The 26,729-nt window shown below is 31.8% G+C and overlaps 1 protein-coding gene across 2 annotated transcripts in view; it reads right to left on the bottom strand.

The window, feature by feature from the left end:
• The window catches only part of LOC123707247 (lachesin-like), a 41,998-nt gene that overhangs the window by 11,493 nt on the left and 3,776 nt on the right, over positions 1–26,729 (bottom strand). For both annotated transcript variants that reach the window (XM_045657132.1, XM_045657133.1), the window contains exons 3-5: positions 20,132–20,256; positions 17,159–17,366; positions 4,835–5,008 (exon numbers count right to left, since the gene is read on the bottom strand). In XM_045657132.1, coding sequence (XP_045513088.1) covers positions 4,835–5,008; positions 17,159–17,366; positions 20,132–20,256 — 507 coding nt within the window. The remainder of the gene's footprint in view (positions 1–4,834; positions 5,009–17,158; positions 17,367–20,131; positions 20,257–26,729) is intronic.

Genomic DNA, 26,729 nt, shown 5'->3' with positions numbered 1-26,729 from the left:
AAGTTTCGTAAATGACTAGTAACGAATTATGAAAACTTCTCCTTTATGTTTGCATCTAAAAATCATGGTTTATAATTATTTAGATCAACTGAGAATCGCTTTTTTGCGTGGTTCTTTCTTATAATTTTTGCAGTTGGGTTCAAAAGGTTGGCGTTCAAAACGGATTGCGATCCCAATTAAGATTTGCATCATCAACAGTGCATCATCGTTATATCAAGTTTGGGAAACCAGATATGGGAATAAAACCGTCCATATCATGTCAACATTCTTTCTTAGTGCCTATAACCAAACTTAAGGTTTTTTTATGAGGTGAAAATGCGCTTACGCAGGCCAGTCCTATGAATGTCAATCTTGACACTTGACATCTATGGGGCTAGGGTAGAGGGGTAGACTATAACCACTAAAAACAGCCTCATCAGCCCTGCACACGCCAGGGTATGTAACCCAAGTAACCCAGGCGAACCTAACAACCTCGAACTCACTATAAATTTATAAGATTCGCTTTTGAACAGTAATTTTACTGGATCTGCTGTCTCTGTAACTCCCAATAGTGATAGCGATGACCTCGATAGGGTTTTTATCCCGGGTCATTCCAAGGCTGTTAAGGCGCAACGGATATTGAGATAACTATATCTTTATTTCTTATAAATCTTGGGATCCCTAGTGGAAGTTACAAATACCAAGGTCTACTCGAGGGTAACAAATTTTTATACAATAAACAATTGCAAAAGTTTTTATTCTTTTAAGTATTATGAATATAACAATACCTTTAAAAATATCAAATTTTTAAATAAAAGTTGTAATGTCCCCTCAATTTATTTTTCGATTTCAAGAGTTCAATTTTAAAGTCAGGTGAAGCGAGTGATCGAGTCTTTCTGATTAAAATAAAGAATGTAATTTATTTATACTCTTTGAAACTACAACATCAATTCTATTTATATTTATATAAATCAAATAACAATTTAGTAGTGTTTATTTTGATATAATTGAGGTATCAAATTTCGATGTTATCATTTAAATTAAACTTTACGTTATAGAATACATAATTTAAAGGTGTAAACACGTCTTAAAATATTTCACTTGAACTTCTCAGACTCCGAGAGCAATTTACGGACACACCTGCGCCTGTTAAGGCTTAGGACACAATATATCTTCACATTTTCGCACATGACACGGTTTACTTTAAGGCTTCGACGCTTAATTTTCAACAATGTTTAATACTATATTTTTGATTAGTCTTCTCAATTGTGACAATCATAGTAAATGTACGCTTTTGAAATAATGGACTGAATTAATATATTGTGTTAATTTTGAATTTCAGAAATTGTAATAATTTTGTGTAATTGCAAATAAAGGACGAAACAAAATGAAATGCTTGTTAATGTTGGCAATATTGAAATTTTAATTATATTGTGACAATACTACGAATAATATTTCCTTTTGTAATAAATTCAATACAATTTCAGTAATAAAGTCATCATATATTTTACGGCCTTTTGTGTTTTACTTATAAAAACATTTAATAAATTTTAAGCCCCTATATAACGGAGACATATTACATCTACTATATTTACAATTATTAAGGCAAGAAACATTCTGACTCCTGATACATTGTTTGACCAGTGAATAACTTTAGAACCATAATATCATCTATATTATGGTTCTAAAGTTATCTATACCTGTACTCTATACCAGCCAATACATAGTAACCCTTTATAATTGGACCATATATATATATTTTAAACAAACCATTAAAAAAAATTAAAGCTAATCAAATAATTCAAAAGAGTCATGGATCCCTTAAATCTAATAAAAATAATTACAAAAGTCACGACTGAACATATAACTATATATTTATCAAGCAGGTAAATGTTATAACTGCATTATACAGGTTTTAGAATGATACTCAAAGCATTTAAATCTATCCATAAATGTCTGTGAGTATGTCGCTTATCCATAGACATTAATTTCTAATGTAATCGATCGAAGTCAGACTGTCGTTCAACGTAAGATCTATCTACTCTGTGTCTTTGTGGAATCAAGATAAAATGCTTTCTTATAATCTTCCACACAAATCTTATAAAAAGTCTTCTACATAAACAACTCTTAACCATATCCTTTTCATATATTCAGTGACGGTGACTTTTATAATTATTTTTGTTGTATTTAAGTGATTCATTAATTTCTTTGATGAGCTTTTAGTTTTTATTTATTGTTTGTTTAGAAATTGTATACGTCTACATTGTTGTCTATAAGTTGAATTTCTCAATTTAGTTACTCTACACTAAAAAAAAAATCGTTTTATTTTTCTTACTAAGGAAGCCTGAAAGAGACCGCAAGATGGCGATAAGGCTTGCTGCATCCTTAATATGTTTTTATTATCTAATTGTATGTGTTCTATTAATATAACGTGTTAATAAATAAATAAAAGAGTATTAAACGTAATGGGGTTATAGGTTATATATATTTACGAGTAATATGACATAATTTAGTATTTTATTTGAAGATTTGAGGATTGCCGACTACCATGTCTTGAATATATAATGGGTGACTAAATACTTGAGGGGAATGTTGTCAACCAGTACTTGGCGATGATTATAAAACGTGAAAATTCAAACCACATTATACCACAAAAGAAGTAATTCAACAACGTTATCCATAGAAATCGTATGAAAGTACGATTTTCAAAGTTCTAGCATAATGCAGACACGTAAAGAATTTTCACAATGTAAAATAATCGCGCGTGACACGAAATGACGATGCTTTCGAGTTGTACAAAGGTGTGTGCACAATGTTTGTTTTGTATTCACTCTACAATTCCATTATGCATATGCATTGTATAGTATTTAAATAAAAGAGTAATCTTTAACAAATGCTTAATTTTATTTATGTTCTGCATAAGCTAATTATTGTATGGACAGTGGCCAGTCTCAAAGTTGATTCAACATGTCGCGTAATGTTGTAACGTAAACAATTCCAGTATTTAATTAGCCTCAACGTCGCAAAGTCGTTATGGGAACGAAATACAATTAAAATCTCTACGCGTTATAAAACTGCACGGCATTATGCAATAACGCTCTTTTGATGTCTGTGCTAGTATCTGCTTCTCGATAAAACAATTATTTTAATTGTTTAAAACTGCTAACTGAATAATACGTCCACGTGGGGGGACGAATTCTTGCATTCTGTGGGCTCCAAAACTATGCTTCATAATGATATAATAAATATATTATATATCAGACAACACGAATAATAATTCTCGTGGAAAACAGATTTCTTGCATCGGCCTATAAAGCGGCTAATGTTGATGAAATAAACACAATCCAAATAAGAAAAATTAAGAAACCAAACCAAACAAAACCAAATTGTATTTATAAACGGTTCTAAATTATTTTGAAACCTTTTTACTATATAAAAGCCTTATCTCATATCCGTTATATATCTCATATTCATGTAAACTCAAAACACATTTTAGAATATATGAAAAAGTTAATATAAAAGATAAGACTCCCAATTGTCAAATACAGAAAGTTTATACCATTATAGACGTTACCTTATATCGCGACTTGAACGTTACGCTAAACTTCGGTAACTTCAGCTAATAAAATTTTATTTTATTCAGCCCGTATGGAAATTATCAAGGATTTCATACACTGACTCCGAACTAAATACGAATAAAACGATTTTGAACACGCATTTCTCGTATATGGCCTTCGAGCCTTTGATACCGAATAGCGTCATTAGTCGTTAAAATCCTCTTCAGTTAAGGGCGTGCTCAGTTTGATCTTAACAGCCTGAGCTAAGCACTTTAGTCTTTTGTATATTTTAAATATACACAGTATTGGTTTTATAATAAATTCCGTTTAAATAAAAATTCACAATTTTATTTGACTGGCCTTGTACTAAGATAATTGAATGTATAAAACGTTAATTCATTCATTCATATTCAAAGGCTAATGATCGTATGAAGCTATGTTTTGCTTGAACACAAAAATACAATTCGAATTGATATCCTGCTTCGGTTTTATTTAAAAATTAAACACGTAGAAACGGCTAAGTCTGAAGATTTCTTTAGGACTGTTACAGTAAAAACCTGGTCCAGAAACAAAAACGAATGGAACAATACGTCAACGCAATATATTTGCTTAAAATTCGAAATATGTAAGTGAAAGGATTTTGCACGATTTTTGGCCGTAGATTTAAAGTTGTGTTTACTGTATTACTTATATACAAATACCTCAATTTTGTAAAGTTTGCTTTATTGTATACATAATCAGAAATATAAAAAAGATGAATAACAGTGTGATGGAAACTGGACACGGTTTTTCTGTCCACCAGGACGTCGAACAAATTTAAATACATAACAACATTATATTGCCCGTAAAGCATCACAAACTAATTGAAACAACATTAGCCTGTAGATGCAAGAAACCTGTTTTCCACGAGAATTATTATTCATGTTGTCTGATATATAAATGTATTGTTATATGATTATGAAGCAGCTGGTATCAAGTTTATAAAATTTTTAATAAGAGAGACTTTTTTCCCCATAAAGATCATGTTATTATGTATTTGGGTTATAATAAAGGGAATACTGGTACCATAAATACTCTTGCATGACCACTGTTTAGATAAAAAATGATTTAACACATATATTATATAGCCATTAAAGTGAGTTTGTATATAGATTAAACATTAAATAAAAACTTATGTGTAATATCATCATTTTCTCTCCCCCTTCCTGGTTCAAGACGATGTAACTGTAATTATTATTGTGAAGATTGATTCTGATGTTTCCGTAAGCAAGAAAATAGTTAAACCGTGCCGTTGTTACCTTTTTCAAACTCTCTAGAGTTAGGTTTCTTCAGCAATATCGGCTCGTGATCTTCCCTCCTCCACGTGATCTTGGGGGCAGGATGTCCAGTCGCTTTGCAAGTTAGAGTCGCATTCTCCAACTCTTGAACCGATACATCCCCAGATGTATCATCACTCATTATATCTGGAGGCACTGCGGACAACGAAGTTTAGTCAAACCTCCTAAAAACTGTTTCTATACAGAAGCTAAGCTCATAGTCTGTTTATTACATTTTTACTACATAAAGGATAACCCTATTTTTGTCTTTTATTGCTAGTATAATATTTTTCGTAAAACATAATATGACAACCTACAATGACATTTCATCCTGACATGCAGATTAATAACGCTAATGACGTTAAATTGAGATTTTGCCTCACAATTTTCCGTTATTAATTAAATTTGGACTTTCATATGTATCAATTAAGTAAATAAGCATGTTACTGATATTAAAATGTAGGCGTATACCGTAAAGCAATATAAGCAGAGATTTTTTTGTTTTCCTCATGCATTCTGGGTAGGCAAAGGGAACTATGCTCATACAGCTAAGTCTTCAGTAGAATTTTTTTATAGCTATGAAATGAAACGTAACCTAACTCATTGAATCAAATCATTAAATCTTTTAAGCTTCTATGAATTTTTTCTAGTAAAAACATTGTGGTTGGTTTTTTCTTATGTAGACATAGACAATAGGCATTGTTTTGACGGTTGGGAAAGAGAACGCAAAAGTGCGGAGTGCGGAAAAGGTTAAGAAAAATCACGAGTGTGTAATAGCCCACATCCCGAACGCTATACGTTCCTGCAATAAGACATTTAAAAAAAATAAGTGAAACATACATATAAAATTATCAGTATAAGTAGAGATCATAAACCTTAGTAACACGCTATAAGGAACTTCGTGGAAAACATTTGAAAATTCCAAATGAGAATGAAAGTTTTGCCCTAACATCCTGAATATTCAATGCCTGAGAAGGGACTAAGCGAAATTAAAACCCTAAATTTATTCTACCCAAATCAAATGAGACAGAAAAGAACGTTCCATAAAAAAAACGTTCAATGCAAATAGCGGCCCAAGTATAACATTTAAAACAACAAAAAGATTCCATGTTATTCCGTAAGACGATATAAATCATGAAGACATTTTGGAAATTTCACTTTTTACCGCTCGAAGTGAAAAACTTTTTAGGAAATTGTCACGCTGTTTTTCATCCAAATTTAGATTTTTTCCATTTTTAGATTATAATTTTCAATATCTACTACTCATAATACGCAAATGTATGAGGATTAATGTGTAAAAAACATAACTTAAATAAATTAAATTATAAAAAAATATTTCTTGAACAACATAAATTTTGTATTTCATAGATATTTTGTATAGCTGAAACTTAAAAGCAAGTGTCAAAGGATAAGCTTTTTACGACCGAACATACTAATATCGTTACGATCATACATCAATCATGCGGGATTTAACTGTACGGGGAAAGAAATTAAGCCGTTATGACACATTATTGACACAACGCAATTTGTTTATGAAAAGAATTTGAATATAGAATGTCGATTCCGAGGATTTTAGTTTTAGAATTATTTTTATCGTCAATATGACAATGGTTATCCTCCTAAGCGCCTTTTGACAGTTCAATTTTAGAACAAATATTTTGCTGTTAAGCTCGGACTTTTAAAGCACAATAAATTTTTATTTATATTAAACCGCCGCAAATGTTATTTCCAATGCCAAAATGTTTATATGAAAAGACCAAAATAAAACCTTAATACATGTGAAAAAGATACACTTTCATAGGTCACAGACAACAAATTGAAAAAAATACTAGTTTACAGAATAAATTCCAAATTGGAAAGGATTCGTGATATTTACCGCGCACGTAAATTGAGAACTGAAATATATAATATTGAAGTTTGCCTCACATTTTTTTATTATCATCTTTGTATAAAGCTTTTAACAGTTACGACTGTCGGTCGTCGGTATTAACATGAGCAACATTTATATTAAGGAAAGAAAAACTAGTCAAAGATATAATTAAATTTATACGTAGCATTTAAAAATCTACTTATGGACTAGTATAAAAGGGTCATTTGATGTAGGTTACATTCAATGAAAGAATTTCTTAATCAGATTAGTTGAGCTCAACTCGCCTGTTTTACCACTGTGTCCTAACAGTGTCTCGCAGACAATATCTACTATTGATGGAATATTTTAATTTAATTTCAATCAATTCCTTGTTCAAGCTACTGTACTATTTATTTGACAACTGACATTGCTTTTCGTTTACGCAAGAACTACTAATTTGGATAAGACTTCTGTAAGGATTTTACAATGCTTACAGTCGTAGTAGCGATAGTCTACTTGAATTTCGGTATTTAAATGCTTGAAATAAATTTTGTTTTAATCAAATAATACCAAGTTTCAACATCGGACGTCGAGGCAGTATACGAAATTCCACCCGTATCACTTTGACATCCGTCGTCCACAACTAAGCGTTTTTAAGGCAATTTTTCCCGCATCAACGCACTTGCGAGCCCTCTGGCAATATTGGTACCTATAGGCGGTGTATTGACATCTGGTGAGCCTCCTACCAGTTGCCACGTTACATAATAAAATCTTTTAATTAACTGAGAACATATGGAGTAAGCTGAGGGAGTAAGAAAAAGAAGACAGCAAGAAACGATCGTAAATAATTATTCATTTCAGACCCTTGATTTGTTAAATTGGTTAGTATTTATCATAGGTGCATATGTATTGGTTAGGAAACAAAAGTACCAGGGGCATGGACCTGCCTTAAAATCTGAAGAAATAAAGTCTTCCACTAAGCACCCTCTTGGCTACTAGAATTGTTCTATGGTCCATCAACATTTACTAACAATATATATTCTTCTTTTATTTATTTTTTTATGATTGAGGTCAGGCATCCAGCAGCTAGGTTGTAATATCCTTTATAATAATAAAAGTTACTTGCCTAAAAGTTTAGTTCGTAGCAATCGTAGCACTCGTAGCAGGCATAGCATTCATAGCCATTATTACCGATTTAAATAATTTAGCGTAGATATTTTAAATATAAATAATTACATTTATGATTCAATAGTAATTACATTAATGATTTATTTACTAAATTTGTTTTTAATCATAATCTCCTATTAGTATTCATTATTTATCAATTATGACGCATGATTATTCATCTAGTTAAAATAATGCTTGATTTGAAAATTCAAGATAGGAATGTAATTTTAGATGCGTGTCATTCCCGGTCGGAGCGGAAATTACAATAACGTTTCAGCACACTGATCTACTCCAAGCCGTAAAACAAACAAACTTGAAGGTTTCACAATGTTTTAACCCTGAAATACCACTGTTGTTCTTTATTCACGCTCAAATGGCTTTTTGATTCGACACGCCTACGCCCAATACTATTTATGATTGCTATAAAACAATAGGGGTCAGAATCCATTCCAAGGCCCATAAAGATAACAGTAGTTTATAGCCTAATGTAGTGTTTAAGCTCAATCAAATTTCACCTTTATGGTTTTAATTAGAGAAATAACTTTTTTATAATCCTTAAAAGGTTTCATTTCGATAAATATAAGAAATAAATGATAAAATGCGTGTTAGTTAAAACTATTTAATTACTTTAAGAACTAATTATGGAAAAAAATTGGAGGATTTTATCGGTCCTATTCTTTGATTTATGTTCCAACTGGACTGCTATACGTTAAAAATGTAAAGGAGTTTGACACATGGGAGTCATAGTTTAAGTAAATCTGTTTTCTTAATCTGTGTGAGGTTATTGACCAAATATCTATGGTGTGTGTCAGAGACAGAAGGCCAATAATATACTATTCTATTAGAAAAAAAACACTAAACAGATAAAAAAAATTTATTAAGAGCATAAAGAACACGATAACAATATACGTAAACAGTAAGACGTGATCAATTATATGAATATTTTCATGAATGTTAATAATTTAACTAGCTTATTCAAAAGAGCATTAGAAGTAGCGGAAAAGCGAACCGGAGGAACGTATAAAAGACTTTCTAGAAACTCTAGAATAATAAACGAAAACTAAACAAGGAAGTTCTGTATTAAAGTACTTACTTAATATAAATAAACAAGTTCAATGAAGTTTCGCATATTAGTTATTTCTTCAAACATGAACACACGAAACAAATACAAAATCACGTTTCAGTTCATAAAAGTTATGAAAACTAAACTCAAACTTACACGTAGTTTTCTTTCTAAGATTTTTTAAACTCTTAAAAGCATTCTTCCACTAAGTGTACAAACGTTACATCAAAACTCCATCCGTTCGGATTCATAGATAGAGTTACAACAACTTTATTCAGAACTTCCGCGGAAAATATTTAATGTTCAACATTTTATTTTGCTTTAAAGACATCGCATGAAAAATTTCATTGCAAAATCCAATATGTTTGCAGCGACGTCACGCGTTGATGAAATATCTTTATTTCTCGCGATATGAATGTGGAAAATAAATGCTTTTATAGTGTCGAGATTATAAAATTCGAAGTGTTATACGGCAAGTCACTTCGTTTTCGCTGTTCAGTCATATAAACGGTGAGATTACATAGTACAGTATGAGAAAATTTTTAAGTTTGTACCAACTAAAAATAATCCCTTATTCAAATAACAAAATATTTCAAGTATCGAAAACTTTGCAATAAAAGAGCACAAGAAAGATTTCATCAAAAATAATTCTTCGATGCCATGTCCCACCGCGTGACACTCGCTCCAATAAAGTAGGGAACAAGTTCGAATTGAATAAGAAATCGCGAACGCCGCATGCAAATGTGACAATATTGCTGAACTAGGGCTGCCACAATGATATTATAGCAAGTAGCCATGTTTTTGATCTTTTGGAGATAAGCTGTCGTTTACTGCATACCTAATACAATTTCTATAAGACGTAAATAAAGTGTATAATTGCCGAGAACACTGGCGTTTCATTGTAGCTGGAAAATATTATTATCCGCCGATTTATTTGGTAACAATGAAAATCTTAAGAACGAAAGGTTCACGATTACTTAATTTAAAGTTTGTCATGTGCATCACTTTCAATTTAAGACTAGCACAAGAAGAGTTTTGAATGTGTATAATTGTGTATTATTATAGCATACAAGAACTTCCCCTTAATAAAGACTCGAAGTAGTGTCATTAGATACTTTCTTATGTTACATATATTTTTTAGTAAAATAGGATAGTTTTTAATTACTTACTAGTGTTAACTTAGGCTTGGCTAGATTCTAATGTTAAATTATATTTATTCATTTAGGAAACAAAACAGATACATCTATACAATAAAAGTAAAAAATAAAATAGAAAATTAATAAATTGGATATATCCACAAAAAGTTTCACTGGTAAAAAATAAGATACAAAACAATAAAAAACTATAACATATCTTAGTAGAAAATCCTTTTTTTTTAAATTGGACTAAAACCATACTAACCAATTGTAATATCATGAGATAAATGATCTGAGATAATACTTGGACTAGCAGTAAAACAATAAAGGCTTTATAAACAATTGAAACTAAAATATAGGAAGTATATATTCTATAAACTCTTTTGAGCTTGATTATTGGACTTAATATTGTTTTTTTTTTCACCATTTAACAATTAAACATTGTTAGACTTTTTATTCTTGTTTCTCCGAAAAAAACTCTGTAGAGCCTTTGATTCTCTATAGAATTAACCTGTTTACAAAAATAAAATGTTGTAATAGTTAATTTTATTGGTTTTTATGGTAACCCTACACAAAACTGAACCTCTTTCATCTAAGCTCCAGTGACAAACTTTATTTTTATCCGAAATTGTATCCTGAAATGTCGGTTTAATACGTTTCGATAGTTCCGTAGTTCTTTGACAATAATCAAATTCGTTTTGGATAAACGAGTGTTGTTTGTGTCGGTTTTCCTCTTTTTCACTTGCATAAGACTTTCATATATTTTTATTATATAGTTTGATCCATATTCAGTAGATCCATCGGTCTGCAACCATACACCTGATTTGTCAATATGCTCTTCTTGCAGCTGTGCTACCAATAATTAATAATGAAGTCAATATACCGCTCGATAGTCACTGTTACCGTTGCATCTCAATAATTCCCAAAGAAAACTGATTCCGATGATTTTCTTCGCCAATATTGCACATATTGATTTCTTTTTGTTTGTATTCGGATTGCTTGACGACCAGTAACAGCGATTTTGACGATTGACGTATCCTTCGGGGTAAAAGTGTGACACTGAAAACAGTGTCAGTAAAATAAACATTGAGATTTTTTCAGAATTTTTAGGTCTTCTGAAAAAATCTCTAACATTATCTTGAATGGTGGTTGCTCAAAGAGGCAGCATGTCTTCTTACTGATCGTCATGGATAATCCGCGACCGAAGTGGTGACGCGGGTCGATGGTTTCAATTGATTGCACAGGTCTATTTCTGATGATTCAGTTAACACCGTGACTTTAGTGCAATAGGGTCACTTAAATGGCAGATTTGAAAGCGATTACAAAACTTGCGTTTTGCTTCACTCAACGAAAACTCATTGCAAAAGTACGCCCCCACTGCGTACGCGCGGTGCGAGTTAGACCACTGCGACTTAGCGATAAAAAAAACCGAACGCCACCGCTTCCGCTAGCCCCGAGGGTTACCGAGAAACTTGTGCTTAAAGTTTAAAATCGGCGCTGAGACACCCTTTATAATCGAAAATTACTTAATTAATTTCATAATTAAATTTCATGGTTCATTATTTTGTTCCCATTTCCCTCTTATACTCAAAATAGACATTTTTAGTTACGAAAGACAGGAATATTTCAAATGAATACGGTGCACTCTTTAAGACGACTAATTATAATCAGGTAATTTCCACTGATACAAGACATAAGAAGCTCTGTAACATTATACAGAAGTAATCCTTTGCAGGCACGAACAAATCGCATTAAAATCTATGCCGCGCTAACATTATTATAAATTTTTATTCTGGACGTAATTCGGTCTTAATGCCTCAATGTTTTAGCCTTGTCTATCTCATGTTAATTTTAATATTATGTAACGTTATACAACAGTATTTTGTTTAGTTCTATTTATTTACTTATAACAAAACTAAAGTACTGCTTATAATAACATAAAATTATTCCTTAGCTAACACAGAACGCAGTATAGGAATGTTAAAATATCAATAGTTATCCAGCTTAGTAAAAAAAAATATAATCAAAATATTAATAAAGTTTATCGAAATTATCGTAATAAGATTTTTTTGTAAGGTAAGTAAGCCTACGGGATACCTAAAATGCCGTTACCGAAGTCCATGGACACTCATGTGGGTCCATTGCCGGCCTTTCAATACGCTTTTTATGTAGTTGTATTAGATTTTAATAACCCTGTAGTACTGTCACTTTTTGAAGTTTATTGTACTTCATACAAATTTTATTTGTAATAATCAATAATGTCTACGTGACGGCTATTTATTAATTCATTTAAAGGAAATTAATATCAAGAGGAGAAATGAAGCTAATAATCATATTTGCGCATGTTTTAATGAAAAAATAATTGACGATGATATGATGATAAGCATATCGAACAATAAACAAAACGCCAGTGGGTTTCGTTTGCTTGTGTTTGGTCAACGTTTCGTTACCAGTCACGATGTGCTATGAAATTATTTGCAGTTTCAGCCTCTACCACTATAGTAGTGTAAATTTTGTATATTGAATATTTATTCTATTAGCTTTGATATTCTATATTAAATGTTAAGGATTTTATGCAATGTCGAAGTTGGACATAAATGTTATTTTTACAACGCATCAGTCTATGGGTTATGGTTATATTATATATTAATGCAGTATCATTACAAAACCTTTATAAATTCGAGGTCGATACCATAATCGATAGTCTTTTTGGAATAAACCATGATAGAACAATATTAACATTTATACATAGCAAAGAATATGTCAGAACATTCTTTACTTTCAAACATGTTTAGCCGGTAAAGTTGATGATCAAAGGGAAATCAACTACAAACTAAACTGAAAATGAACGAGAAAATTATAAAGCATATTTTATACCTGACCTACATTCAAGCTAACATTTTATACCAAAAATTCTGAGGTTATTAAATGAATTTTAAATGCTATATATTAACTTTCATAACTATTTTATTAATGACAAATCAATACTTTAACTATCACATTTGGGTATTTATTAGCGGAATGTGAAATTCTAACCTTAAATAATAACAAAAAAATTGTATAATAAACATTTTTTTTAAAAAAGGGTGGTGGTATTCCGGCTGTACAGATTTTCATCGGAAGAGATTTATGATCTCAGCCAATTACTTTCCGTTAGGAAGCTTAGTGTAATTTTAAAAGCACACAAAGATCGCTCCCGTACGATAGTAGGCTGTTCCTAAAAGTAAATAGGGTTGTGGTTGGTCCGTATGGACCGACTCCGCCAGACCCAATATGCAAGCATAGTAATGTATAATAAATTAAAAAGGCTGCTTAACATCTACCCGCTCATTATGTACAATTTAATAAAGGACTGGCTTATGAACACCTTACGCAGTGTTGGAGATGCTTCTGAGACCTAATATGTCACACACTTCATTCATTCGTTCACTGACTCACTCACTCACTTACACATTTGCACCCACACACTTATTCATTCTGACATACAAACACATACTCACTCATGCACTAAGGCGTGTTGAAAACAGTTGAAAAACCAAAAATAAAAATAAACAAATATGTTATTATATATATATAATTATTTTATGAAATTTAAAATTAAGTTTGTTATGAAAAATACCTAAAAGGGTTTTCAAATCTTACACATTAACCGGTACGAATATTAACCAATACACATCCTAAAATATAATAAGTAGGATTTCAAGGCAACGTATAACTTATTTGATTAATGATTCTAAATAACTTCCTTAATAACTCGTAATACAAGAGGGTTTACCACGGTTTAGATGAATTTTTAACAAACTATTGAACGCAGAGCAAAAATTTACTAATTTTTAAAAGACCTGAACGGCTCTCGAGGACTTTCTGTCATTGTGGGCGGCGGTTTTACTACATCAGGTGATCCTACTCCATAAAAAGGTTATTTAAAGTAAAGATGTAAAGCTGCATCACAAGACACGAAGAAATGTGCGTTAATTGTCAAAGTCAGTTCCTTCCTGACTCCCATAACAAAAAATAATTCTAATACCAGCTCTACGTAACTAAGTACTTAAAGTCTGTATCGTTTAAAAAGAAATGACCCTATAAGCCAGTATTGTGTAAGAGCAATCGATCGTTGAGCCGGTCACGGGGTGAACACTGAACACGCTATCACTACATAAACTATAGTTTGCTCTACCTGGATTGAATTTATAACGATTTTTAACACGGACCTAATTTGTACGCGTCAGGTCCGACCGTCAATTATTACGTCGAATTTTAAATTCACTTTGATCTTTAGTAATTATTTATTACTACAACGATGCTACGCAGTTTTGAGAAAATATGTCCGATGTTGGAGTTTTAACAACCTAACAAACTGATTGAGCCCACAAATTAAATAAAGCCATGGTGGGTATGTTGTCACCAAGTGCGGATTGGAAGACACATATCACGATTTTAGTTTTTAATTAATTACCTCACAATATTTCGTTCACTGTAAAATTTCACGCAACATCGATAAATATATTACGAGTACTGTATTAAACGTTTCGAACTTCGCGATTTTGTATGTAAAAATTTACTAAATTATACAAAACATCACCAATTAGGAGTTCCCTTCCAACGTCAATTAAAATAAGTGGAATATGATTTTAAATTATATTTCCTTTCCCTCGAGCATCCGTACCATTTCATTCAATATTTATAGCTGTTGAATACTAAACAAATAAGTGTCGATCCTTCGAGAATAAAGCGGTACCGAGACAATATTTCCACTTTTTAAATAAAATACACTTCTGTTTCCGGTTCGGGCGTCTTTGAAATTATTTATTCAAAGGTACTGGCATAAATCTAGTTTTAATATTTAGGTGTTTTCGATGTGACAATTTTGAGGGTACTTCTGTTAAATATGCTATTTAAATAAATGTTAAGGTTATCATGTATCACTATAAAAATATTTATGTGTAACAATCTCAATTAGGCGATATTCTAATTAAATTAGTTTAACATACACATTGCTTTTGAATTTAAAAAAAATATTTAGGGTAGGCAGAAAATTTTGACGGTTATGTAAATTTTCGGAGATTTTTAACGTTCATGAGATTCAATTAAATTAAAACCAATTTTAACAACACATCTAACCGTGACCCACTATTGCATATTATGAGGTTACATAAAACAAACTTATAAAATACATGATATATACTGTTTGCTAAATGATGGGTTAAAAATTGCGCAAAATAAGCTCTGAGGACCAAGCTTCGGTAGTCGCTCTAGATTAGTCTAAGCGGCCGAGGCATACGACCAGGAATCACTGAACGCAATTCTTTCTGCAATATATTTTCTAATGCCGTATAATTCCCATACAAATTTCTTAGTAATCATGAGTGACGAGTCACCATATGGATAGGTTCTCACAACCTACGTATTATTATTCATAAAAAGCTTTGTTTATTTAGCATTTGCTTAGTGCGGTGCAGAGACAGAATCCGTTATATTCTACAAAAGACTACATTTAATTATACTGAAGTACAAATAAATACAAATTGAACAGTAATCTGCGCTCCAACTTGATATCGAAGCATAAACAGCGCGACTTTGTACACCAAGTATCTAAAAAGTAACATCAAAAACAAAATCCCTTAAAATATGCTTTTTTTAAATTCAAAATCTTCAGGAATCGATGTCTTCATCAATTTTCTGAAGTAAAACACGGGCGGGGTGAATATATGAGTGTACATAAGAACGTTTAATCCACCCCGCCGTAATGGGACGTTATTTATAGCAAGGGGAAGCCAAATTATTATCCTTCGTCTTTCCGAATATTTTAGAACATGGATATTTTATTTTCAAGACGACTTTTCCGCGTTTAAATCGGCTTATATTTGACTTAAAGTAACGATAAGTTAGGTTATTATGATATAACTTGTAGGTAATTAATATTAGTATTTACTATGTGGAGAGACTGTGTAGAGCAGAGAGACTTATATGACAATGTATATTTTGAGTGAGTGACTTTTATTATGATAAATCTTCTGTGAAAAAATACTTATAAGTGGAATCCAGGCAACTGATTGCGTAACAGTAAATTATGTTTCAATGATTGGTATTTCAACCAAATTATTTTGTGTATTTATTTAAAAATGAATAATTGAATTAATCTATCGTATTTTTTTTAATCTATAAAATCACTTATGTAACAGACGGAATAATTATTACAACATTTTTTATTTCATTTTATAATAAAGTAACACAAAAATGGAGCATTGTAATGCTGTAGCTTTAGTTGTTGTTATTGTATTAAAATACAAAATTTTCTTGCTTATATTATTAGTAAATAGTGCGATAATTCTCTAAGAAAAAAATACATTTTCTTATAAAATATTTCTGTTAGCCTTCTACCTACATTTTAAGTTAATTAAATAAAATTCTAATTTATAATTACAAAACAAAATAAAAACCTTACATGATACGCCTATACCAAAAAATCTGTGAAATACAAGCTTAAAGAAAATTGCGAATTCCATGAATCGCAATTTCAATCTAATAAGTACTAGACGTCAATTTCTATTATAAAACGCTTAAAACTAGACTTTATTTCTCACGGGCTAAAAAGTATTAAGTAGTATAAAGTAATACTTGATTTTTGTTTTCGAACTAATATAAGTTAGCAGAAAGTTCCAAGGTAAAATGAAAGGAGCAAATCTCCCGAGAATCGTTCAGAAACCGTTTCAAACAAGTGTATTTTAGTATTTATTGCTTTGGAGGGGAAGGTTTCGAAATTAGGGGGTTTTACGTAAAATGAAGTTGGAATTATTCGATTAATATATCAAGGTGTGGCTGTAAATTATATATTTTTAGTTATTTTACTTTAAGACGTCATCGTCTTAAACGACGATCTTTATAAGTATTATGTCTACTTGCGATATTACGCTCGTAAAAATATTAAAATAATTATTAAGAATAATATATTTATTTGAAACTATACATTTATAGCATTTATATAAAAAAGTATTTCAGTTGACTTTTAATTAAGACATGTAACTAAGTACCAATGGTGTAACCAACAAATATCCAACGACAATTTTTTTCTACAAACAATTTCCACTTACCAAAAACATCGATACACCCAATCTGCCAAGTCATAGTTGGCTGAGTATTTATCTGGCACATATAGCAGCCCCGGTCTTCCGCCCTTAGTGGCCTTATACGCAGCTGCCACGTCCTAGGTGGGTCCAGGGTGACAGCGTAGCGCGACCCAAGAACCGCACGCTCGTGCATTGTCAGGACTGTCTGATCCTCTGCACGGAGCCATCCTACCTGAAAAATGATTCTGAAATGAGCTATCAATTAACGTTTAATAACTAACGTAAATTTGCTCCCGTATTCTGTTACAGAGTCGCCCTAAAGTCCTTGCAAGACTGTGACAAAGAATTTAAATAGTGTAAACTCCAAACATTCAACTATTTCTAGTACCAATTTATTCTTATGTTTCACAATCATGATAATAAATCTGATACTACTGGGGAGCAGAGTTAGCCCCCTGTTTCATATTAGGCCACTACTCGTGACGTAATGTAGCTTGATATATTTTTTTCAAGAATCTCACTGTTGGCCTGATGGACCTTGACAGCGGAGCTATTGCTTTTGTAGCGTACGTAAGTCTGCCTCAAAACGGGGTTTTCTCTCGACTATAACAAGGGCGTCTCCTGTGAGCTTCAGAACTCGTTTTGCGACTTTGTAGGTTATCCTGCCCGGACGGAAGGTCATCATGGACCTGGCCTACCCCGTTGAAGACGGTTTTTACGAAATTCTGAATGCCGCGAAACTCATTCCAGCGGCAGCGGAAAATGTTGCTTTTGTTAATAAAAAGGTTATAATTTATGAAAATATTCATAATATTTATAAATCAACTAAACAAGAGTTAAAATTATTTAAAATTTTTAACGAAAAAAGGTATCGATTTCGTAAAGTAATAAAATACATCTATGTCAATCCTTCAGAACCTACCTCTATGTCTTTTTTGTATAATACTTAACCAAAATTTAAATTAAAAATACTAATTTCACTTACATCCATTTCCAGTATTTAAAGAAATAATTAAACAGCCGTAATAGTAAAAAAGATCTTTAATAACAAAATTTCTTTCAAAAGGCAAAAAATTTATAAAATAAAATCGCAGAGTTCAAATCTTTTACAATGTATTTTCAATTGAACCCACACATAAAAATACAAGTACATTCACGTCGCTTCTCGATGTAGTATACTTAAATCGAGTTCATTACCCGGCAAATACAACAGAAGCGTCAAGAATGCTTGTAATATTGTGGGAACAAACAGTTGTGTATTGTATAGCTTTATACGTAGTGACACTGATAAAACATGCTTTCAGTATTATTTTGGAAGCGTCAGTTAAAATAAATTTATACATTACCATCGATATTATTTTTTAAATAATGATTATAAATGTCTTATTAAGGTTTTAAACACCTGTAAACGTAGGTTACATAAATGTTTTCTTTTAACTTAGATTACAGTGTGTCTGCGTTAAACGTCTAAAGGGAATCGATTTCTTGCGAAACAACCTACACAACAGCATGTAAAGAACGAAAAAAATGCAACAAACACAAAAATATATATATCTGACCCATTTTTCATTGAGAAATTACTATATTGAGTGCACGAGGCCACAAATATAACAGTGTATGAAGTATCTGTATTCTGTCCATACACGGCATTCCCAATTCATGCTTTTAAATTTAAAAGCCACACAGATTATAATTGCTTGATCCTTTTAAAAGTGTAATTTTTCTTCCTCACCTTTGGCCTCACCTATACGAGTAACGATTATAATAAATTAACGTTAATCTATTTAGGATAATAAAAGATGCTTAAAGGTCTGTAAATCTAAGCTGTCTGAAACAACAAGCGATAGATAAGCGATGTCTCGTGGTACGGAGGTCTGCAACGGTAGGATTATAATACCGCATGTGATCACTCCACCGATCGTGCCCTAATCTGTGAAGGATATGTATATTCCATTGTTGGACGACATATCCAAATGTATGGTATCCAATATCAAACAAAACGTTTGGCAGATTGTTTACTCCAAATTTATGTATAATAACTTTATATAGCTGATTAATATGAAGAATAAAACGTAAATTTATTTATTTAACACTTTGTTTCGAATCAGTACAATTATTTTAATGAGGACAATCTCTTGCAGGCAATCTCTGTAAGGAAAAATAAAATAAAAGTACTTAATATTACATAACTTAGACATAAAGTATAGAATAAAACAAAAAAAAATAAAACATGTAGACAGTGAAGTGGACAAAGAAAAAGGACACAAATGATTAAAAACAATTTAAAAGAAATTTATTCATCGTAAATACCTTAAATTACCTTGGTGTTAAATTTACTTTAAAATTATTTTTACGTATAGTAGTGGAGAACGTTAGTAGAGAGTTGAATATGTTACTAGTATAAATATAAGATAGAGGATAAAAAACTGTTCCCCTACTTAACTAGAAAGTAAAATTAGTAACAAAACCTTATAATGTATCTACCCTATAAAAACTGTCATTTCAAATTTTCAGGTTCGTATAAGATGTTTTTTATTATTATGGTTCGAAAGTCAAAAGATATACCTAAATTTTAAATCTAATCAATCGTGAGAACTTGCATACAAACTCATCGGGGTCCGTATCGCGACCACTATTGGAGTTACAAAGTAAGGGAGTAACTAGAAATAATATTTTTATCCGGTCCGGGACTTGTGCCCATGCCGACGGACGTGGCAAGATATGAAAAACCCAGTGGCACTTGTTTATTTTTCTAATAGGCTAGTAGGTGATTAAGCTTCTGTGCCAGATACACACTGTCAACTTTTTGGGTCTAAGGCATGGCGTTTTCCTCACAATTATTTTCTCCACTGTACACACATAGAAAGTCTATTGGTGCATAGCTAAGGTTCGAATCTTTGAACTTTCTAATGTGACGAATAAGTCACTCGCTAAAACCACTAGGCCAGGCTGATGATAAGATATACATCCAATATATAAACTTGAGAATTGTCTTACCTTGTGTTTAGCGAGGTTAAGAACTGAGCACCCAAGTACTGCTTCACGGCCCAGGAAAAAGGTGTGGTTGCCAATAGGATACTCGAATTCAGGTTCCTCTGAAAATTTCTTCGTTGTGTGAGAATCTGGAATGAAACAATAACATAATTACACTTAGCATTTAAAAAGTAGTATTTGTATAGTATTAATACCACAACGGGTAAGATTCTAGAGCATACCGGGAGTGTTCGAGCGTGTTTAGCAAAGGACCTGAATACAATTTTGCTAACTTATTGCATGGTATACCTAAAAATATTATTTTCATATGAACTATACTCAACGATGACGATTCCCAGAAATTTAACGATGAACATTTTTAGTTATTGTAATAACATTCGTATAATACATTAACATATCCGAGTGTTTAATAACCAAGTATCGAAGATTATTGCGAGTCGACATTGAAGTTTACTGTATCGTTAATAATCTCGCAATTTATATTATAAGGAACTTCATGGCGTGTCAAGCTCACTATCAGTACAGTCAACTTCTAACCACACCTAAACCTCGCCCGAATGAACAGGTAAGGGCTATAACACTCGAGCGACTTTAGTATAGAAATATACATATTTATTACTTATACACTATATATGTACTTTACAAAATAATTGTACGTAAAAATATTGAAATGCTCAAATACATTTTTGAAAGAAAACAATTTTTAAACGTATAATTATTTTACACAATTTTAAAATTAAAGTTTCTCTATGATATAATTGGTAAACACCTGATACCTAAATCATTATTAAAAAATACTTGAAAGCTTGCCTTAAAGTAGCATAAAATCTAAAACGTATTAGTAGACAGTTCTTCTTTCCTTATCAAGTAAAATGTCATTTTATCACAGCACCATTAATAAACTTTTACTCCAACCAAAAATTAAAGTTAAAACTATCTCAAAATTAAACCAAGCTAATACGCTATAATCTAGCAAACTGCATTAAACTTCCAAGAAACTATTTAAGCCTTGCAATTAAGGCCTTTATTAACTAAGTCATAGGAGTCAAACTCGCATAGATGTTAACTTGGGTCTACCCCTTTGTTACCGGGAAGTTTTAGTTTGAGACTTGAGTTTGTACTATATTGAAATATACTTATTTCAAGATGCTTTGTGTTTCGCCTTAGGTATTGATAGTTGAGAGTTTGAGATATAAGCAGTGTTCTTAATTCAAATAAGTTATAAAACTTCTTTGATGTAATAATTCCACACGAATATTATATATTTTACTAATAAGTCTCCAAAACTGTACCGACTTGAATAATTGTTTCACCAATACGATGATATGAACGAACATTTCCAATAAAAGTTCTGGAATCTCTATGAAGACTTTGTGACAAACTTATTGACAATAGAGCAAAGTGATGAAATAAGGTTTTAATGGAGATATCTATAAAAACGTCTACAATCCTATGTCTAAGTATTACATAATAAAATAAACTTACAGCCGTAAAACGTAAAACCGGATAGAATGACCGAATGATAGTAATATATACAGAGCAATGCCTTTACCTCCTGCATATTATTAAACAATGTCACAGGACTTATAAATTAACAACGTTAAAGAGAAACGATGACAGTAATTAAACAACCGTAACGCCGTAAGAAAATATGCGACATAAATAATAATAATCTAGTTGCGCTACAACCTTATACGCAGTGGTGCATTTACATAATATTTTCAAGGTATACTCTGTGAAGTATTTGCCGCCTTTGCCTTAAAATTTTGAAGGCAAGTGATGTTACGATGTTTTGATGTTAAATGCGCACAGTTAAAGATAGTCTAATGGCGTGCAGCCAGGTATCGTACCTACCACTTCAGGCATAAGAGCTACACGCTGAAGCCACTAGGCCAACGCTGCTCTTCACAAAATAAATATCCTTCACTAAATAAACAAAAGTCAAAGGAATTTCACGAAAAAATCATATTTTTCTACGGCTTTGCAGACTTTTTCACGATCTAAAAGGCTTGAGGATTAAGATGATTAAGGCGCTTTCATAACTCTTATTTTTTTAAGTACCTTCGCTGAGGAAAGAAAATACGTTTGCAAAAAATTATTGATAACGTTTCGTTACGTTATTCCTTGCCAATGGATGGTCAGTCTAAATTCCTAGAATACCTAATAAACTCCTTTAAATCAATATATAATATATATTATTAAGATTATGTGACTATGTCGTAATGTGTATATGCTTTGTTATAATGTGTATGCATCTTTAATTGCATATGGTGTTAGCCTTGACACTTTCACCTACTTTTTTTTAACCACCAAAAACAGTAAACCCTTGTCCAGTAACTCATAAATAGATGTCACTAAAATCAGCAGCAACTGTAGTTAGGAACGTTATCATAAACAGTAAAAGTGAGTAGACCATAAAGCACCGAAGCGTCCGTAAAACTTTTATTTGAAGGTTAAAATATTTCCTACCCAAATTTTTTTCTGTGATGTAATACTTCAAAATATATTAGGACACACGTATAAATAAAGTAAATTACACAATCTAAGCTGACAGACGGCTTTAAATTTAGCACGACGTTGAAAACGGGTCAAGTTAACATAATCGTGAAAGTTTCACCACAATTTCCACTCCAAAGGGGACGCAAAACGTTCTGGAACTTATTTAATGAAAAACCTTATTTAGGAAAATGAGATTTTTCTGTTTAATCTACCAACTTGTCGCATAAACACTTCGTTTATTCAATTTTGTTTTTTTTTTTAAATTAAGGGTGTAAATTTGCTGTAACTTTTAATTATCTGACTGATATCTAACATCTGAAAAATTTATGACGTTTTGTAAACATTCTAACGCATTTAAAATTATTAAATGCATTAGAATGAATTAAAAATCATTCTTTTTATTATGATACCCGAACCAGCGCATATTATTTCACCGAGGGAAGGGAGCATCCTGGATTTAGTTTCCGGATACCCAGGCCCACACAGCCTGTGAACAGAATCCGAAATTTAAAAATCGAATTTTCTACTCGAGTAAAAGATTGAATTCGAAATCGATTTGTGACCATTTCGAATAGTAGATTCGCATTAGCATTCCGTGGCAGGTGCGGGCCGCCCCAAACTAGTATATTGCGTTTTTCACCGAGGCCGCTTTCAAATTATTGAGGAAAACGTGTGAAAAGTGTTTTATCGCGAAGGCTGTGACCGGTCGACCGGGAAAAGAAGTTGTGTTTTGTTTTTAAGTAATGTTCCATATAAACACGTTTGTGTGGTCGTTGGGGCTTCAAATTTGTGGGTTTCAATTCGAAAAGGCTAATCGGGTTCGGAGTTTTCTTTAGATCTTTAATAATCCCCTAGCTACTGTATTTATATACGTACCTATATAGTCCTACATACTCGTATGTCGTCATACCGTATTGTTTCATGGGTTTATTTACTATCTGTTTATTTTTGCTATGTACGTAGTTATATAATAGAAGCGGTTTTCGAATACCATGACCAGCAAGTATTAGATTTTAAATAATCTAAAACAACAGCTTTAGGTCCGGGCCACAAATATATGTATGTATTTTGAGATTATTTGTTTTTTGTTAAAAGGCAAATAGGTGATCAGTACTAAATCCCAAAACCATCATATCTGTAGATTTTTTGGCTCTCTTGGGTATACCAGTTTCCTTACAAAGTTTACCATAATAGCGAGTCTGCACATAGAATAGCCATTGACGCACAAGTGAAGTCACTGCTACAAAAAATATAATAAAAACAAAATTCTATTGGTTTAAAACGATAATTGTCATTCTAGTCAAACATAAAACCGTTCGACACATATACGAGTAAGCCTACTAATCTATCAGAAAATATGAAATCCAAATGTTATCTCGATCACGTTCAAAAGATTTAAATAAATTTTTAATTAATATAACAATGCGATTCGTTTCATTACATTTAAAGTGTAAAGCGTGAGGTGTATTCTCATCTGTATGTATCTCAGTGTATTTTTGCTTTAAAGTTTAATTATGAATACGAATATATAATAATGTTTAAACTGAATAGTATTGCTATTACGTAATAAATAAACAAAGCTAGAACATTTTCGAATACCTACTCGGAATCCACTTCTGGATCACTACAAAGCTCGCACCATTTATCGGTTCCCGCCAACAACGTACATAACGGCTCTGACCATTACTTGTACTTATAGTGGTTAACTGAACCACCAATGTACTTCGATAAAAAGACTCTTTGGAGCTTATTAAAACGTTTTATTGGAAACTTACTAAGAATAAGTAGATACATTTCTCGTATAAAATATAGTAATTATATTGTAGGCGGAATAGCAAACAAGGTTCCATTACTTGAAACTGTTATCGCCTGTTTCACTAAAGATCGCCATAAGGAACAGACGTTATGTCTTCTTTATTCTTCATTGGGTTCACAAAGCTTATTATGCCCTCAAAAATATATATATACAAGATAGTATATATTAATATCAATCGCAATCAAGTTTATTCAGAGAGCGATATTTCCCACACAGCGAAAACATCTCCCTAATATCGTGAAAGATTTCTTTGCAAATGTTATTTCTATTCTATTGTTACTTCCATATTTCCATATCAAAAAGGGTATTGGGGCGGATACATTGGAATACCTTGAATGTGAGCCACAATAATCACGAGACTTTCATCTTCGAGTGCGAATTGCCTTTTCAACTTGATACCTACATTTTTCTTTGTAAGACTTAAATCACTAATTTATCAGTATTGAAAATGTTTAATGGTGTGATTTTTTATGCCCAAGGCTGTATGCGTTCAGCAATCGGTAAAAGTTGTGTGTTGATGTATATAATCAACTAAAAATGTAACCCAACGTTTTCCAAATGTATATACAAAATACCATTCGTAAGTCCTTTCGAGAGAACATTTGCATTCTCATTCTTTTCATTCTCTTATTCTATTAAAACCTCTGCATAGACAAGTAAACCGTTCGTAAGTAAACATAAAACAAATACCATGTACAAATAACAATTATCGATTCAGATGTTTTTTTTATTTGTATAAATTTATTTCTCCATTAAATAATTAAAATAAAGTCGTTTAAATCTTATTCCTATTAAATAATATGATATTATGGTATATTTAGGCAATTATTTGCGTAGTGAGAACACACCAAAATGGTTGAACAAAAAATTATGTTAGGTAATAGAAAAAAAGATTCTTAAAAGATTTTAAAATCAGTAATATAGTATCAGATATATTAGATGTTGTAAAAGCTTGCGATTATTTTATTTGAATTTATATGGAAACGTAAAAATATTTTAAACCTTTTTTCGATTAAAGTTTACTAAATGTTTGGTTTTCACGGGTCATCGACACTTTAAATGACGATAAAACTTGACTTTCTTTACACAACCTTAGAGGGTGTGGCGTTGCCCGGTGATATTGATCAATCAAGGAGATTGGCCTCTTTGTCAAAATAGAAGAGAATAAGGATAAGCTCATACAATTAATCTTTTAAGAATATTTTCATTATCATTACATTATTTGTATTAACAGTACACTTTTGTTTAATTAGCCGTGTTGATAAGTGTCTCTTTTGTGTGAACATTATCATACAGTGATAAAACAGATCGAAACACTATAATTATACCTAATACCTATACCCCAAATTTCCCGTCCAACACAAGTCTGCTCACCTATTCGCAAATAGTCGTAGATATGTTCCAATGGGGCTCAAAAATAGCGGCGTAACACCTTGGTCTTGGACATACATTTGTGTATTTCGTAATCCTTGCTATTTTCTAACCGATATGTGATCAGCATACTGTACTTGAGACATGATACATTTTATGTCTAAGACATGGTGACTTCCTCAGAATGTTTTTGTTCACCGTAGGAGCCAACACTCGGACATAGCAATTCCATTGGTGCACAGCCGAGATATGAATCTACGACCTCAGGGATTAGGCAAACACTGCTCGAAATGGGTACCTAGCCTCACATTTAAGTTATGACAAATCGCTGTAGTTCATAATAATCTTATACTTTAATTTGAATACTGTTATCATTTAATTGATCTGTCTTTGATAATCCCCAAATAGTCGTTAAACTGTCGCATTCGCTTCTCATATGTCAATACCCTAACCCAAATCTAATTACCGCATTCACCGCAAGATAAATCATTCTTAATGACTTATTTTAATTAACCACAACTATGCAGACAATTAGAACATTGACTTGCTTTACTAAAAAAATTGTTGATGTAATTGTGTCAGCTAGTTTAACCAGGGTTGGGCTAGTGATTAAGCGTAAACTCTGAGATCATATGTTTTATCCCCATTTATACTATATCCATAGCAGCGCAAAAAAGTTCACACAATTACAGAAAGTAGATATATTTACACTGACATAGGTCAATCAACCACTTGATCAGAGTTAATATATAAGATGGCAAAATCCTCCAATTGAATTTTTTAGTATAAAAATTATACTTTGGTATATAAAATTTATTAAAATATATAGATTTCGGCGCTGAAATTGGCTAACTTAGGTATAGGATTGTATATATAGCAGATTCCCATAAACTCATTTGCTCATTTCACATTTAC

Source organism: Pieris brassicae, chromosome 3 (assembly GCF_905147105.1).
Source record: "Pieris brassicae chromosome 3, ilPieBrab1.1, whole genome shotgun sequence".
Classification (NCBI taxonomy): domain Eukaryota; kingdom Metazoa; phylum Arthropoda; class Insecta; order Lepidoptera; family Pieridae; genus Pieris; species Pieris brassicae.
The sequence above is the reverse complement of the archived record's forward strand: the minus strand, read 5'-3'. Positions and strand labels throughout refer to the sequence as shown.